This window comes from Numida meleagris, unplaced genomic scaffold (genome assembly GCF_002078875.1).
Source record: "Numida meleagris isolate 19003 breed g44 Domestic line unplaced genomic scaffold, NumMel1.0 unplaced_Scaffold376, whole genome shotgun sequence".
Classification (NCBI taxonomy): domain Eukaryota; kingdom Metazoa; phylum Chordata; class Aves; order Galliformes; family Numididae; genus Numida; species Numida meleagris.
Window position 1 is genome coordinate 23,507 of NW_018364600.1, and position 13,774 is coordinate 37,280.

General features: G+C 50.5%; 1 protein-coding gene across 1 annotated transcript in view; it reads right to left on the minus strand.

Moving 5' to 3' along the window:
* LOC110391464 overlaps positions 1-12,896 on the minus strand; it is a 36,396-nt gene extending 23,500 nt beyond the window's left edge. The window contains exon 1 of the mRNA XM_021383355.1: positions 11,718-12,896. Within this exon, the coding sequence (XP_021239030.1) occupies positions 11,718-11,928 (211 nt within the window). The 5' untranslated portion in view covers positions 11,929-12,896. The remainder of the gene's footprint in view (positions 1-11,717) is intronic.
* Between the last annotated feature and the right edge of the window lie 878 nt (positions 12,897-13,774).

Sequence of the window (13,774 nt, forward strand, 5' to 3'; positions counted from 1 at the left end):
GGTGCATGCTGAGACCGACCCTCCTGTTTGCTGAGTGAGAAAGAGTCAGAAAACCAGCTGCCAGCCCCAAGATGACAGAGCTGCCGGAAATGACTCTGCTGGCGGGGCGGTCTGAGAGCAGAAAAGTCCTTGGCTTGGTGTAAGCACTGTTCAGCATCAACTGAAACATCGGTCCGTTATCAACATCATTCTCACCCTAAATTTATATCGGTGAGCCATCCCAGCCAAGAATTTGATCATTCTCTCTTTCTCACTTGGAGCAGCTTCTGAAATCTCCTCACAAAGTCCTCCCTTACACACACACACACACACACACACACACACACACACACACACTTTCCCTCTACCAAATCTCGCCACATAAACCAAACACAGCAATCCTGACCATGTGTCCAAGGAAGGCACACACATGGACCTCCACACAGGACACAGCTGCCCACACAGACTGCCTCAGGCAGGGCACTCACTGCCATTAGCAACACCCCCCTATAACACCACCATTTCTCTTATAGACCTTAAGCACTGAGCCAAGTCCTGTTCCTCCTCTCTGGCTAATCAGGATAGCAGTTCCCCAGGGGAAGCACACACCTTCACCCACTAGATTCACAAGAACTTCCACAATCACACATCCTATCAATGTTAGCATGGGCCCTCAGCACAATGAATGCCCCTGCCTGGAGCCTGGCTTCTCTTACCCACCTGCTGGGGGGTAAGAAAAAAAAGCTCCTCTTTTGCCCAGGCTACACCAGCCTGCTGTACGCTCATCAACAGATGCGTGCAGTCACCCACTCCTCTCACACACATCCCTACACTTGTGGTGATCCCTCAGATATTACCAGGGGATCTCAGCCTGCTTAACCTTCATATGCAGGCCCTGGATTCCCTTACCCACCTCTTTCCTGGACTTTAAAACTCTTTCCTCCCAGTCACTGGTTTAATCCTGATGTGTTGTGGATGTTTTCCTGGTCGCTGGCAAGCAGATGTCTCCTGCACACCAGTCTCTGCATCTACTGGCCTAGACCTTGGGGCGCTCTCACATGACAAATAGAGCACAGTTTGAGTGTCATAGAATCATAGAATCATAGAATTAGCTAGGTCTGAAAAGACCTACGAGATCATCCAGTCCAACCATCCACCTACCACCAATAACCCCACTAAACCATGTCTCTCAATGCCACATCTAAATGTTTCTTGAACACCTCCAGGGAAAGTGACTCAACCACCTCCTTGAGCCGCCCATTCCAGCGCCTGACCACTCGTTCAGAAAAGTAGTGTTTCCTAATGTCCAGCCTAAATCTCCCCTGGCGCAACTTGAGGCCATTCCCCCTCGTCCTGTCACTAGTTACGAGAGAGAAGAGGCTGACCCCCAGCTCACTACAACCTCCCTTCAGGTAGTTATAGAGAGTGATAAGGTCCCCCCTGAGCCTCCTCTTCTCCAGGCTGAACAATCCCAGCTCCCTCAGCTGCTCCTCATAAGGCCTGTGCTCCAGACCCCTCACCAGCTTCGTCACCCTCCACTGAACATGCTCTAGGGCCTCAATGTCTTTCTTGCAGTGAGAGGCCCAAAACTGAACACAGTACTCGAGGTGGGGCCTCACCAGGGCTAACGGGGATAGCCCAGGGAACGGTGGGCTGAGCTCGCTGGAGGCAGCGGGAAGGAGAGAAGTGTACGAGGTCGGAAGGAAGCCGGAAGGCCAGAGGTGAGAGCGTCCCCGGCCCCCGGCAGACCCCACAGTGCGGCCCCGCCGGCGGCAGCCCCTCTCACCCACGAGCACCGCGGCCAGCCCCGCCAGCCCCGCGGCCCGGCACTGCCGTATCCCGCCGTTCCGCCGCCCGCGCCGCGCTGCCGCCGTCAGCCCCGGCTCTGCCCTGCTCGCAGCACCTCCTCCCCGCAGCCGCTGCCAGCTCCGCCCCGGGGCTGCTCGGAACCACCTCGCTCTCTTTCGGATGTCTAGTAATGGCGTTTAAAGACATCTGCTCCAAAATACATACCTGGGGAAGGAGTGAATGGAGTACAACTGGCCAGTAGTTCCTTGAGTTCCCTTTCTCTGTCCTTTTAAAGATATGTTTGATGGATGTTTTTCTTTCCTAGCTACTATGACCACTCCTCAACTGTCATGACCCCTGAGAGCTGTGTCACTATGATATCTCTCAACCAAATGCCCTTGTATGCATCCCAAGTCATCTCAAGGACTCAAGTATGTCCAACTGGATTAAGTTCTCTGTTAGATTTTCTTCCTTTATAGGGAGTGCTTCTACACCTGCATGAATTCTGTGAATGAAGCTCAGGGCCCTTGTTGGCCTGCCTGAAAGACTTATCATGAAAATGGAGGAAAAAGAATCATTCATTACCTTGGACATTTACTTCTAATTGTTTCCCCTGTCTCATGGTGCAATGGACAATCTCCTTAGCTTTCCTTTTCCCTTCACAGTTGACTTAAGGACACATTTCTCACTATGCTTATGCTTCCCTGGCAAGGTTTTTAACTCAGTCTGAGCTGTGACACTCCTGACTGCATCCCAGCATGGGCAGCAATGTCTCTGGTTTACTCACAGTTAGCCTGCCCCTTTTGTGTATGATCTCCTTTTCAATTTTTTTTTCCTTTAGCTCAGGGAGGAGTTCTGTGTGACTGCATGCTGACGTCTGTCACATGTGCTTGTACACTGGAGTGGGCTTGTCTCATGCTTTGAGGAGGCTGACTTCAAAGATTAGGCAGCTCTCCTGCACTGTTTCCCCTCCAGGGCAGTTTCCATCTTTTGCCATCTGGCTTCCTGAGGAACCTAAGATGTGCTCTTTTGAATCCCGTGATAGCAGTTCTGCCCTTGGTCAGTCCTCTCAGGATCATAAGATGCTCAGACTCATGGTCACTGCAGCCAATGCTGTCCTTTATCCATACAATATCCAAGAGTTTCTCCTTGTTTGTGAGGATGAGTTCCAACAAACTGTTTCCCTTAATCAGTTCGTCAGCTATCTAGATTGTAGATATTGTCTTTCTTTGATTTCAGAAGTCTCCAGAATTCCTGATGTTCAGCCATACTGCCCTTCCAGCATTTCTTGGTGTGGTTGCAGTCACTGCTGTCTGGAAGCAGACTCACATGAAAGAGCCACACATGGTAACACACTGATACGCAGGCAAGCCCTGGGAGTCCCTCTGCAGCATCCCAGGTGCCAGTCTTTGACAAGAAAAACTAGCAGCCAAGACTTCAGAAAATGTGAGAATCCACTATCAAAATGAGGTGTCTCCTTCAAGTCTCACACACCTTTTCTTCTTCCAGTGGACATAAGGTGTGGGTTCAGCCACTTCTGATGAGCCCCCACAATGGACGTAATTTGTCCTCCCTGGCACCTAGGGGGCTGTGCCTCTTCTGAAGCTGCATGTCTGTGACTAAAGCAAGAGCCTCTTTCCTGTTCCAGGATATCACCATCTTCCAGCCACAACCCCCTTGACTGCCTCTCTCTATGGGCTGTTTGATCATGGCCACCACCTGCCGTGCCTTCCTTGCTTTGTGTTGTTCAGGCTCTAGTCTTAGACTAGGGACAACCTTGAAGAACAGCTGTGTACCTGAGAACCACAAGCATTCTGAAGGGACCTGGGTGTGTTGGCTGGCATCAGGCTCAACAAGAGCTGAACTTGTGCCCTGGCAGCCAAGAGGTCCAAATGAATTTTAGAACGCATTAAACACTCTGTAGCCAACAGGTTAAAAAAAAAAAAAAAGGTAATTCTGCCACTATAGTTAGCCTTGGTGTGTCCTCGTATGTAATGTTTTTTGCAGTTCTGGGCTCCACAACATAAAAAGGGTGTTCAAGGAGGAGGGCAGCAGTGCTGATAGTGGGGCTGGTGGGCATATCCTGTGATGAGAGTGACTTCTGGAGTGGAGAACAGAAAGCTTAGAGGCGACCTCATTGCTCTCTACAACTTCCTGAAGAAGGAATGCAGAGAGACAAGTCTCCATGTCTTCTCCCTGGTATCTGATGACAGGATGTGTGGGGGAATGGCACAAAACTGCACCAAGACATGTTTAGGATAAATACTACTGATACTGTAAATCAGTCAATCACAAAACTCTCTAAGACACACACTGGAGTGTTAGGAAGCAGATACTCTTTATTGTCTGCACTGGATGCACGGGGGATAATCTTTGCGCATAATGCATACCTTCCACAAAAGATGTTCAGCTTACATACATTACTTAAGTTACTTATGCAAACGCTTTCCCAGGCAGTACATAGATATTCAATACTTCCCCCCAAAATCATTAACATGGAGTTCTGTCTCCTTTCAAATGCTCTGTCTTTTTGTGGAGGTGGTCCCACAACCCTCTTGATGAAGTCAGTACTCGTCCTCAGTGTGTTCACTGCTCAAACTCCATCTTCACCGACGCTCAGTTAGCTCCTTGCCTTGATCACACAATAGTTGCTTTCACAAAATTTACTGATTCCAAGCAGAACTTCCCTTGCCTACTCAATGCAAGCAGCTCAGTATATCATCGTTATCCAGTTGGTACTAGAGCACAGATTTTTTCTTTTTTTTCTAAAGAAACTCCAGGGCTATCCATCAATGTACATTGGCAAGCTTATCAATATTGCTACCACTTGTTTCACTAGGAAAAAATGTGAAGGTGGTTTGGACAATGTTTTCATTAATATGCTTTTCCTTGTGGTCAGCACTAAATATGTCAGGCAGTTGAACTTGGTGATGTTTTAAAATGNGCTGCTGCTAATCACTGTGTTTCCCTTTGTATATTTAGCAATATCTGAAGACATTTTTCTCAAAACTCTTACTTCAGGAAGGAGCGAAGGGAATACAGCTGGCCTGTGGTTCCCTGCACCCTCTTTCTTCTGCCTACTGAAGATGACAGTGATCCCTGTTTTTCTGTTTTGTTCTTGTATTTTCCTAGCTAGGACAGCCATTCTTCAACTCTCATGACCCTTGAGGGGTGACAGAGAGCAGCCTCACAATGGCATCCCCCAACCAAATGCCCTTGGATGCATCCCACCCATCTTATGGACACCAGCATGTTTAGCTGGAACAAGTTTTGCGTAAGGAATTCTCCCTTACAGGGAGTACTCTTCCACTCTCCAAAATTCTGTGAAGAGATACAGGGACCTGGGAGGTCTGAGGACAAGCCTTACCCATGGGAACTGAGGAATAGAATCATAGAATCATAGAATTACTCCGGTTGGAAAAGACTTTCAAGATCATCAAGTCCAACTGCAACCTAACCATACTACTCTAACTCTAACAACCCACTGCTAAATCATGTCCCTGAGCACCACATCTAGGTGGTCTTTAAACACATTCAGAGGTGGTGACTCAACCACCTCCCCAGGGAGCCTATTCCAGTGCTTAACAACCGTTTCTGTAAAGAAGTTCTTCCTGATATCCAACGTAAACGTCCCCTGGTGCAACTTGAGGCCAAACATGAGGAAAAGGAAGCATTCAGCATTTCAGCCATTTCCATTTTGCTTCTCGTAGTTTCTACTGCCCAACAGATCAATGAGAATATATTCTCCTTAGCCAGTGCAGACTGCATCCCTGCCAGACCCAGTACAGGCAAGTGTGCACAAGAGGGGACGATGTTCAGAAAGACGGCACATGGTGCACTCAACATAGAACCCCATTCAGCAGAGATTCCAGGGAAATATCAGTCAAAGACAATGTCCTAAGTGTGCTGCTGGTGCTGTAGGGTACCCAGAGAGACTGTGAAAAGAGGGGAAGTGCTGTGGGAGCCTTGCAGAAGACACTGGAGCCACTGTCCAAGGTTAGACAAGTGTGCTCTGTTGGGCCTCGCACTTAGGGCTTGAGAAATCCTTCCCTTATCTCCAAGGAACTGCAGTAATGGAATCAGCCTGAGTGCAGCATGCCCAGCTGTGCTCTGTGTGCTGGAAGGTGTGAAGACAGTAATAAAGTTCCATCACATATAAGGAGAAGATAGAGCTCTGTATGGAAAGGGTCTGCACCGTGTGACTTGACTAAATTCCACTGATTCTGTCTGATGCTGAACATAGGTGGTGTTCCCAGCACCGGAAGGGATTTAGGATATATTTGCTGCCTCTATAACTCTTCTTGTGTCTTACTAAATCCACCACTTAATTTCAGAGTTTGCTGTTGTGCCTTTCTTTGGGGATCTGGAAAGGATCCTGCACAACTTCTGCCCCCATTCTCTCATCCCTGTGGCAGAATAGGAGGAGGCAAAACAGGCCAGCAGAATTTTGCTGAGAGCAGTGTGAGGTGGTATGAGGTCACACGTAGGAGCTGGGCCCCTTCTTGCCAAAACGGCCCCAAGGAGCCCCTATGGAGTGACCCAGGCTGACATCATTTCCCTTTGCTGGACTCTTCCAGCACAAGAGCTGAATCTTACGCCTGGATGGATGTGTATAGCCTGGAAATGCTTGAGTCTCCCTTTCTGCCACTCATAAGATGCCTCCAGCAAGGAATCATCATAGCATCAAGCTGGAAATGAAATTGGACCATACAGGAAGTCAATGTACAATCTATATCATTATCTGGAATGTTTTACATTGAAGAGAAGCTTGTCAGAAAATAATCACTGCTATAAGTGATGCCTCTGGACATGTTTCAGCTTTGGTCCACTATAAAAGGCAGTGCAGCTCCTTGCCCTCTCGTCCACTGTTCTTGCTGCCTTCTCCTTGGGAGCCAGGTGTGTGAAGCCCCTTCTTGTCCACCTCCTTCTCCAAATGGAGACCTCAGCTGCTATCAGCTCTGTTCCATGCCAAATCTTGAGATGGCTTTACATGGGGGAGGGAAGTGTTGAGAAGATTTGTCATGCACACTTTCTTTGCCTGTACTGAGGTACGTTATGGGCTACAGTCTAGAGAGTAGCTGTATAGATCCCAGTGGTTCTTTCTAGGCTAAGGGAGGATGAGACCAAAAGCCTTTGACTGTCTGCTCCCAGCAGTGTATGTGCCTTGGCTCCCTCATGGCCTGTTGCTTCTTCCGTGTCCTCTCTCCCAGGTGCAACTACAGCCCCAAGACATGCCCTGTTGTGATCAGTGTGTGCCATGCCAGCCCTGTTGAATGAGACAAGGAATCCCTTGGACATCCCTGAATTGTCTTCAGGTCCCAGCACTGCATGTGCATTCATTCCCTCATAGTGTGGTGATATGCTGCTCCTCATGCATCCCCATGTTCTGCCTCCTTGCTGCCCTCTCTCCCAGGTGTACCTCCAACCCCAAGACATGTCCTGCTGCAACCAGTGTGCACTATGCCAGCCATATGGCCTCACCCCTCTGGCCAGCAGCTACAATGAGCCCAGTGTCAGGCAGTGCCAGAACTCCACCATTGTCATCCAGCCCTCTCCTGTGGTGGTGACCCTGCCTGAACCCATCCTCAGCTCCTTCCCCCAGAACACCACCGTGGGATCCTCCACCATCAGTCCCTACCTTCCTGTGTTTCTCCTTACACAAGTCTCCTTGACCACTGAGCATGTCAAGTGAATGGAAATCCTGACTAATGACATCCTCAAGAGAGGGTCTCTGTGCATGGGAGAGGCCCAGGGAAGCCAGAACTCCCACAGACTCTGGGGAAATCTGTTCTTCTGGCTTTGGGAGGAGCAGTGCCGGGGAAGGAGACGCAGAGAAAGATGTTCCCAAAGGCCATCAAGAACTGGGAAGGCATGGGGACGGCCCTCAGTCTCTATTCCACTTTTCCATCCCTTCTGCTCACCTGTCACTGAGGGTACAGCTTCCCTGTGTGGTCCTAGCAGCCTTCTGCAGAGCTCCTGGCCTGGCCCTACTTTTGCCTAGTTGCCTAAGGTCGAGGGCTTCTACAGGTCAGTATTGCTACCAGCTACAGAAGGCCACACATTGGAATCCCCAGTCTGAGTCCCTCTGAACTCAACAGTGCCATGGGTGCAGGAAGGCCCAGGAGAGTGACTCATGCTGAAACACTGACAGCTTCTCGGTGGTGTCACATCTTCCCCAAGCATGTAGTGGTTATCCTCAGGCTCAGGAGCTGGAAGATCCTCAAAGCGCCCCAGCCTGACCCTCCTCCACTGAAGACCTCATGTGAGAACAGATATCCCCAGGTCCACTGGGACACAGCAGCAAGAGTGTAACATGTTTCAGCACTCAACAGGATCTTTGTGCTTCCCCCAGTCATGCAGGGCATGCACCAGCCTAAATACAGGACTCATACTGGGCTGTCTTTCCCCAGGCACCAAGATCCTTTGCTATACCCTGAGCCCTGGGGCTGAAATAGTCCTTCTGTTCCACACGGTATCGCTGCTCCCCAAAACAGACACCAGGGTCTTCACACATCATCACACTCTGCGGATCTCTTTTGTGGGGGCTTTGCTTTCACCCAGATTCTGTGTGATGCCAGCAGCACAACAAAGGCATGGAAAATCATTTCTACATATTATGAGGATGGCAGCACTTCTCGTCAGGCCAGCTTTTGTGTCAGGCAGTGCTGGCTCAGGTGGGATCACAAGACAATGAACATCAGAACCAAGTCCACCAAAGCCCAGTGTAACCATGAAGAATAGCTCTGGCCTGCTCCCTGGCCAAGGGTCTCTACACAACAGCACAGCCCTCCCCTCACTCTGTTGCTGGTGTACGACTCTATGGTTTGACCTACTGCTCTCCTCCTGCCCTGCCAGGCTCCTTGTAGGCCCAGGGCATTCAATGGATGGAGCTTTCAGGTAGGCTAGTGTTGGATTTGGCCTTGGCCTCTGGTAGAGGGAACCATGCTGAGATAGGAGGGACAGGTGAAGAATGCCTTTTGATGAGTGAGATTAGAGGGAATAGAGAGAACTGTGGAGGTGATGCTGATGTAGGAAACTATCATGAAAAGCAGAGCACCTTGGAGGATGGGGACAGGAACCCTGAAGCCAAGGGTAAAGCCTGACTGTACCCCCACAGGCCAGCCTCAGAAGAGGGCCATCCTCACAGTAGAAATTGACAGGGATATTCCCGGTACCCAGTCTGTACTCAGGTAAGAAGGAAACGGTTGAGATCCACATGTACTGATCACTCCCCGCTGTGACAAAGGTGAGACCAGGATTAGGGGAGACACGGAGGAGATAATGACAAACAGGACTGTGTGACACCTGGAATGATCCGTTTAGCCCAGGAGAGTCAATTCAGTCACAGAAGTCACATTCTCCTTTGCCATGGCTCTGTGCTTTCAGAAGGAGATGACGCCAGAGTGAGGTTTGATAGCTCATTAAGAGCAGCAGCAGACTTCAAACAGGATGTTTTCTCCTGGCTTATGGGGTCTTCTCATGGCCTCTGCTGATCACTGCTGGTAGCAATCTCTCTTCAGCTCCATTCTCCTTCACTTCTTCCACAGAGACAGGTACAGAAAGAATTGTCCATCCTTCTCCAGGCATTCATTCAGCCATTCTTTACCTCATGAACATTCCTGGAAGTGAGCCACAAATTACAGTCTTGGAAGTACAAAATTTTTCTTGTTGCTGACTTTTTTTCTTCTGTCTCATACCTGCTCTAGAAATCCCGGGGACTCTCAATGCTAACACTCAGAAGAAGCTTCCATGAGGGAATGGGTGTAACAAAATCCAGAAAATGAAAAGGTAGTGTAAGTGGAAACAGCCACACAGCCCATATCATTAGCTGGGATGTTTTCCATCCATTACACGCACTGCAGAGAATGGTCACACCTGTAGATACTAACCCCAGGCCAAGGGCAGTGCAGGGCCAATGTATTTTAAAAATGGGTCCTGTCTGGATGAAGCCAAGAAACCCTCTTACCTCTCTGAGACCTGCCCCGCTATGACCAGTGCCTGCCATGCCCATCCTATGGCATGACCTCACCAGCCAACAGCTGCAAGTAATCCTGTGTCAGGCAGGGGAAAAACTCTACTGTCATCATTAAAACCCTTCCCATTACAGTGGGCCTGCTTGGCCTTATCCTCAGCTCTTACCTGCAGAACTCCACTGTGGGATCCTCCACCTCTACTGCAATTAACAGCATCCTCAACTGTGATGGAGCCTCCATCTCCTCCGGGTGCTTTGACCTCTCCTGCATTTCCAGACACTGCTATACCAGAAAGAGCCCCCCATGCTGAATGCTAAGTTCCCCATCTTTTACTCTTTTTGCTTTTCCTTGTATTCCCTTCTTCTGGGTGTACAAATCCCCATAGCCAGTCTGGATGATATGCTGCCATTTCTCACTCTATGGCACTGACAGATGGATGTCTGATGGAATCTCTGATGGCGCCAGCACAGCATCTCCCTTTGGAAGAAAACTCGTTTCCCTCTACAGAGTCATTAATGTATTTTGCATCCCAGCCTCTGCCTCCATGTGATCCTGTTCAAGGTTTTCCTCAAGTTGCTAGGAATGAAGGGCAGCCCTGGACTGCAGATGATAAGGCGAGGACTCAGGGGGCCTTTTGTCATGAGGAAAGCATTCCTGAGGAAGGATTACTACTAGAAAACCAGGCATCATCTCCAGTGCTCCTCCCAACTCTGAGATTTCCACATGGAGCTTAGGGAAGGAAGTTCTTACTGAAGCTGTGTACCACCACTGTTGAGCTCTCCACAAAGAGCCACTCACGGAAGGTTCACCCTGCCAGGGCTTTGGGCAAAAATCAGAGGACAGAGAAGCATTCTGCACATGACAGCAAAGCTCAGGTGAGTTTCAGACCAGTTGCTTAAAACCCTCAGTGCACAGCAGAGCACACAAATCATAATGGAACAAGTGTTCTCTGCACAGCCCATGGAAAAGCTGTATTGTCCAGGAGTGTATGTCCAGGAGGAATTCCAGGTTAGAAAAGTGATGAAAGAGGTTCATGGCTCTCAAGCCAGTGACATCAGTTCCTTCTGAAAGAGAATGCTAACCTGCAGATCTCACTGTGTACAGGGGAAGCAGCGCTGCCAAGGGAGAGCTGAGGGCCCCTTCCCCAGAGCTCCGCCTTGCACAGACACACCCCCTCCCTCCCCGGGGTTGTTGCACAGCCAAGGAAGCTCCCTGCACCACGGTGTCCTGCACAGCACAGAGGTACAAGGCGCTGTCAGAGAGCTCGACTTCTGCCAGCTGCAGGAGGCTGTATTTCCCAGTGGTGTTGAGCCACGTGGTGAAGCGGCCGTTCTGCTTGTGGCCTGCTGCTACTTGATATGTGACCAGCTGGGGGGCTTGGCCTTTCTTCTGCTCGTACCAAAACAAACCATAAAAATTAGCTGCCTCGTATGTGCAGGTGGTCTGGAAGGTGTCTCTCTCCTCCACTGTGACCTGTCCTTCTTGCTGGGTGACGATGGTCTGCCCAACGGCATCTGGAAGAAGAAAGCGAAGGTGAGCAGCTCTCCAGGAGAACACTGGAGACCACAGCTGGTATACACCAGGCAGCATCCCTTTAATGCTGATGGGATGAGATGTTTAATGTCACTGTTGTGACTTTGACAGGATCTGCTTCTTTCTGTGGGAAAGGCTGAAACATGGGACTGCAGAGATGGCTGCGATCTCTGGGGGTGGAAGCAGGTGAAGCAGAAGACAAAGGTAGAGAGAGAGACAGAGAGAAGGGAAGAGAAAAGCAGCAGAGGGTCCTGAGGTCTCTCTTCTCCATCTTCCCTCCTCATTTCCAACACCAGCAGTATCTTGAGAGAACTGGTGCAAAGCCACAGCAGTCAGTCAATATTTGCCCAATTACTGTTGTTCCTCAGGAGCTGCTTGCCACAAAGACCTGGTGAGGGCTTCCTGAGGAGAAGCTGGATGCCTTGATAAAAAGGCAGCACTTACCCAGCAGTTGTCCCAGGAAGGCAGTGAGGACGAGATAGGTGCGGTGCATGCTGAGACCGACCCTCCTGTTTGCTGAGTGAGAAAGAGTCAGAAAACCAGCTGCCAGCCCCAAGATGACAGAGCTGCCGGAAATGACTCTGCTGGCGGGGCGGTCTGAGAGCAGAAAAGTCCTTGGCTTGGTGTAAGCACTGTTCAGCATCAACTGAAACATCGGTCCGTTATCAACATCATTCTCACCCTAAATTTATATCGGTGAGCCATCCCAGCCAAGAATTTGATCATTCTCTCTTTCTCACTTGGAGCAGCTTCTGAAATCTCCTCACAAAGTCCTCCCTTACACACACACACACACACACACACACACACACACACACACACTTTCCCTCTACCAAATCTCGCCACATAAACCAAACACAGCAATCCTGACCATGTGTCCAAGGAAGGCACACACATGGACCTCCACACAGGACACAGCTGCCCACACAGACTGCCTCAGGCAGGGCACTCACTGCCATTAGCAACACCCCCCTATAACACCACCATTTCTCTTATAGACCTTAAGCACTGAGCCAAGTCCTGTTCCTCCTCTCTGGCTAATCAGGATAGCAGTTCCCCAGGGGAAGCACACACCTTCACCCACTAGATTCACAAGAACTTCCACAATCACACATCCTATCAATGTTAGCATGGGCCCTCAGCACAATGAATGCCCCTGCCTGGAGCCTGGCTTCTCTTACCCACCTGCTGGGGGGTAAGAAAAAAAAGCTCCTCTTTTGCCCAGGCTACACCAGCCTGCTGTACGCTCATCAACAGATGCGTGCAGTCACCCACTCCTCTCACACACATCCCTACACTTGTGGTGATCCCTCAGATATTACCAGGGGATCTCAGCCTGCTTAACCTTCATATGCAGGCCCTGGATTCCCTTACCCACCTCTTTCCTGGACTTTAAAACTCTTTCCTCCCAGTCACTGGTTTAATCCTGATGTGTTGTGGATGTTTTCCTGGTCGCTGGCAAGCAGATGTCTCCTGCACACCAGTCTCTGCATCTACTGGCCTAGACCTTGGGGCGCTCTCACATGACAAATAGAGCACAGTTTGAGTGTCATAGAATCATAGAATCATAGAATTAGCTAGGTCTGAAAAGACCTACGAGATCATCCAGTCCAACCATCCACCTACCACCAATAACCCCACTAAACCATGTCTCTCAATGCCACATCTAAATGTTTCTTGAACACCTCCAGGGAAAGTGACTCAACCACCTCCTTGAGCCGCCCATTCCAGCGCCTGACCACTCGTTCAGAAAAGTAGTGTTTCCTAATGTCCAGCCTAAATCTCCCCTGGCGCAACTTGAGGCCATTCCCCCTCGTCCTGTCACTAGTTACGAGAGAGAAGAGGCTGACCCCCAGCTCACTACAACCTCCCTTCAGGTAGTTATAGAGAGTGATAAGGTCCCCCCTGAGCCTCCTCTTCTCCAGGCTGAACAATCCCAGCTCCCTCAGCTGCTCCTCATAAGGCCTGTGCTCCAGACCCCTCACCAGCTTCGTCACCCTCCACTGAACATGCTCTAGGGCCTCAATGTCTTTCTTGCAGTGAGAGGCCCAAAACTGAACACAGTACTCGAGGTGGGGCCTCACCAGGGCTAACGGGGATAGCCCAGGGAACGGTGGGCTGAGCTCGCTGGAGGCAGCGGGAAGGAGAGAAGTGTACGAGGTCGGAAGGAAGCCGGAAGGCCAGAGGTGAGAGCGTCCCCGGCCCCCGGCAGACCCCACAGTGCGGCCCCGCCGGCGGCAGCCCCTCTCACCCACGAGCACCGCGGCCAGCCCCGCCAGCCCCGCGGCCCGGCACTGCCGTATCCCGCCGTTCCGCCGCCCGCGCCGCGCTGCCGCCGTCAGCCCCGGCTCTGCCCTGCTCGCAGCACCTCCTCCCCGCAGCCGCTGCCAGCTCCGCCCCGGGGCTGCTCGGAACCACCTCGCTCTCTTTCGGATGTCTAGTAATGGCGTTTAAAGACATCTGCTCCAAAACACATACCTGGGGAAGGAGTGAATGGAGTA